The sequence below is a fragment of the Acomys russatus genome, chromosome 20 (assembly GCF_903995435.1).
Source record: "Acomys russatus chromosome 20, mAcoRus1.1, whole genome shotgun sequence".
In the NCBI taxonomy this organism is placed as follows: Eukaryota; Metazoa; Chordata; class Mammalia; order Rodentia; family Muridae; genus Acomys; species Acomys russatus.
The window spans coordinates 43,608,256-43,611,521 of NC_067156.1; the positions used below are offsets into that span (position 1 = coordinate 43,608,256).

At 43.8% G+C, this 3,266-nt stretch overlaps 1 protein-coding gene across 1 annotated transcript; it reads right to left on the minus strand.

The window, feature by feature from the left end:
- Positions 1–336: 336 nt before the first annotated feature.
- Positions 337–754, minus strand: LOC127204500 (40S ribosomal protein S25-like). The gene has a single exon (XM_051163560.1). The coding sequence runs from the start codon at positions 712–714 to the stop codon at positions 337–339; it is 378 nt and encodes a 125-aa protein (XP_051019517.1). The 5' UTR covers positions 715–754.
- Between the last annotated feature and the right edge of the window lie 2,512 nt (positions 755–3,266).

Below are 3,266 nucleotides of genomic sequence, written 5' to 3' on the forward strand. Positions count from 1 at the left end.
CTCGAACTCACAGAGATCAGCCCGCCTCTGCCTCCCGAGTGCTGGGATTAAAGGCGTGTGCCACCACCGCCTGGCTTCAAACAGGAACTTCTTAATTACGAATATAAACTGTGAAAGCCAAAGTTATGTTTTAAGTTTTAATTCTTATACCCAAGAGATTTGTGAAATAAAAATGTCTCTAACCCATAAGCCCTTCACCCAAGGATGGATCCTCCTGAAATGCTGGAGGCTGTTGTCCATATAACAAGGTGCATGTTTTTTTGCTTGTTTGTTTTTGTTTTTGTTTTTAACTTAATAAAAATTTATTTTCCCAAATGTACAACTGACTTAGGCTCTTTATGCATCTTCACCAGCAGCTGGGGCATCTCCACCCTTTGTGTTTCTTGTGTAAATTACTTGGGCTCTGTGCTTTGAAACCAGCTTGATAAGTCCTTTGCTAAGTAGCTCCTGAAGGGCTGCCCTGGCCAAGGAACCGTGGATCTTCAGTCTCTCAGAGATCACAGCTGGAGTAATAAGCTTATAGTTGGGAACTTCCTTACAGAGTTTGTCATATGTGGCTTTGTCAAACAGGACTAAATTGTTGAGCTTGTCCCGAACTTTGCCTTTGGACCACTTCTTCTTTTTGGCCTTGCCACCAGACTTATTTACTGGGTCTTTTTCTATTTTGGCCGACTTTCCAGCAACTTTCTTCTTCTTGTTGTCCTTGGGCGGCATGGCAAAGCTAGGAGAGTGGCGACAACCACTGCAGCCTCACTAAGATGTCGGAAAAAAAGGACAAGGTACATGTTTTCACCTCCCTAAATAAGTTTGTTTGACCTAACAGCATCTGATGTGCTAAACCAAGTGTAGGCAGGAAGTACCTGGGCAGGAAGGACATCACCATCTGTGCTTGCCCCTAATTGGACCTAATGGAAAATATGGTGGTCTTAGAAAGTTGCCTTTTTAAGCTTCTGCAAAAATGGGGCTTGTAGAGCCCGGCGTGGTGGCGCACACCTTTAATCCCAGCACTCGGGAGGCAGAGGCAGGTGGATCGCTGTGAGTTCGAGGCCAGCCTGGTCTACAAAGTGAGTCCAGCATGCCCAAGGCTACACAGAGAAACCCTGTCTCGAAAAACCAAAAAAAAAAAAAAAAAAAAATGGGGCTTGTCACCATTTTCTAGGAACCCAGGAATGGACCTGGCTAATATTTAATTAAAGCTTGCTTCAAATTTGGTTCAAAATTGAGGTAGTGGTCTCTTATTCTTGACTGTAGGATTAACAAAAAACCTATTTTGCAAGAACTTAACATAGAACAACAAGAATTTACTTACTTATTTATTTATTTATTTTGGTTTTTCGAGACAGGGTTTCTCTGTGTAGCCTTGGCCATCCTGGACTCACTTTGTACACCAGGCTGGCCTGGAACTCACAGCGATCCGCCTGCCTCTGCCTCCTGAATGCTGGGATTAAAGGCATGCGCCACCACGCCCGGCTCAAGAATTTATTTTTTAACTAGGATTTAACACAGGACAAATAGGACCTTCTTCCTTAGAAAGTTTAACTTGCGCCGGGCATGGTGGCGCACGCCTTTAATCCCAGCACTCAGGAGGCAGAGGCAGGCGGATCGATGTGAGTTCGAGGTCAGCCTGATCTACAAAGTGAGTCCAGGATGGCCAAGGCTACACAGAGAAACCCGGTCTCGAAAAACCAAAAAAAAAAAAAAAAAAAAGCTTAACTTGCAAGGGTTTGACATGGAGCAAACAGGAACCTTCTTTTTAACTGGCTTACATGCAAACAGAGCCTCTTAACCTGCAAGGTATATTGTTCCTGTTTTGGTCTCACAACCTGAGCTCTGTTCCTTGAACTTGTGTCTGAAAGCCCACAAATTCCTGGAACAGTCCTTTTTTTTTTTTTTTTTTTTTTTGGCTCCCATGAGTACCAACCCACATGGCATTTACTCATTCAGACATGGACACACAAATAAGACATTTTACAAAATAAAAGAGGGGGACAGGAGGGCTATGGTAGTTGGTGCATGTCTTTAATTCCAGCACCTAGGAGACAGAGGCAAGCAGATCCTCTGAGCCATGTCACCAGACCACTAATTATTACTTCTTAAACAATCAGCTACTATCTCAAGTGTTAATGACTCCCTGGAAAATAAAACTACCTATTTGATTCTATCTTAGCATCACTCAGAATTGCTTATCTTGTCTCCAGGTGAACAGATTAACAAAGAAGTGTTTTTAGGTGACCTTTATTTTCTGAGAGCAAAATATGGCCCTAAATAAGTTGGTGAGGCCCCAAAGTGGTGTACATAATAATTCCAGGACATCCAGGGATACATAGAAAAACCCTTATCTCAAAAAACAAATATATATATTTTAAAGAAGACACTTTAAATTATTTAATTTTATTTAGTTTAGTTTCCTGGGACGAGGCCCTCACACATTCCAGTTTGACCTTAAATTGGCTTTGTAGCTGGACGAATATTTGAACTCTGCTCCTCCTGCCTCTTGCCTGGTTTCCAGAGGGCTGGAACTATAGGCCACCACACCTGGCATTTTGTTTTTCTGAGACACAGTCTCACCAGATGGCTGAGGCTGGCCACGCACCTGGGATCCCTCTAAGTACTGTGATTACAGGTGTGTGGCGCAGAGACATCACATAGAAGGGCGGGGACTTAGATTCCCTGACTGATAGGCGGACAGATACAGAGAGGGGCTAGGGCTTAATGAAAGCAGCAAACTTCCAAGAGGGCTGGCTTTTTCCTCACCCATCTCACTTGGGATGAAAGCCAGACCTCATAAAACAAAGGCCCTGTGGGCCTTTTCTCTTACCAGGAAGCCCCCTGTAGATGGACTGGCTCAACAAGTTCCAGTTGGATCAGGAATGGTTTGTGGCCCATAGTTGTGGGCCAAGCAGCCGTGCTTCAGGTTGACCAACTCTGTCTGAAGGGAAGACCCTTCAGCAACTTAAAACAAAACAAAGCAAAAAACAAAACAAAACAGCCTTCAAGAAATGACTGGTTGGGCCAGGCATGGTGGTGCATCCCTTTAACCCCAGCACTCAGGAGGCAGAGGCAGGCAGATCGCCATGAGTTTGAGGCCAGCCTGGTCTACAAAATGAGTCCAGGACAGCCAAGGCTACACAGAGAAACCCAGTCTCGAAAACAGACCAAAAACAAACAAACAAACAAAAAAACAAAACAACAACAACAAAAAACCCAAAAAGAGAAGTGACTGATTTTGGTTTTCCTTGTGTCTGCTTTATGGATGTATTTCCTCA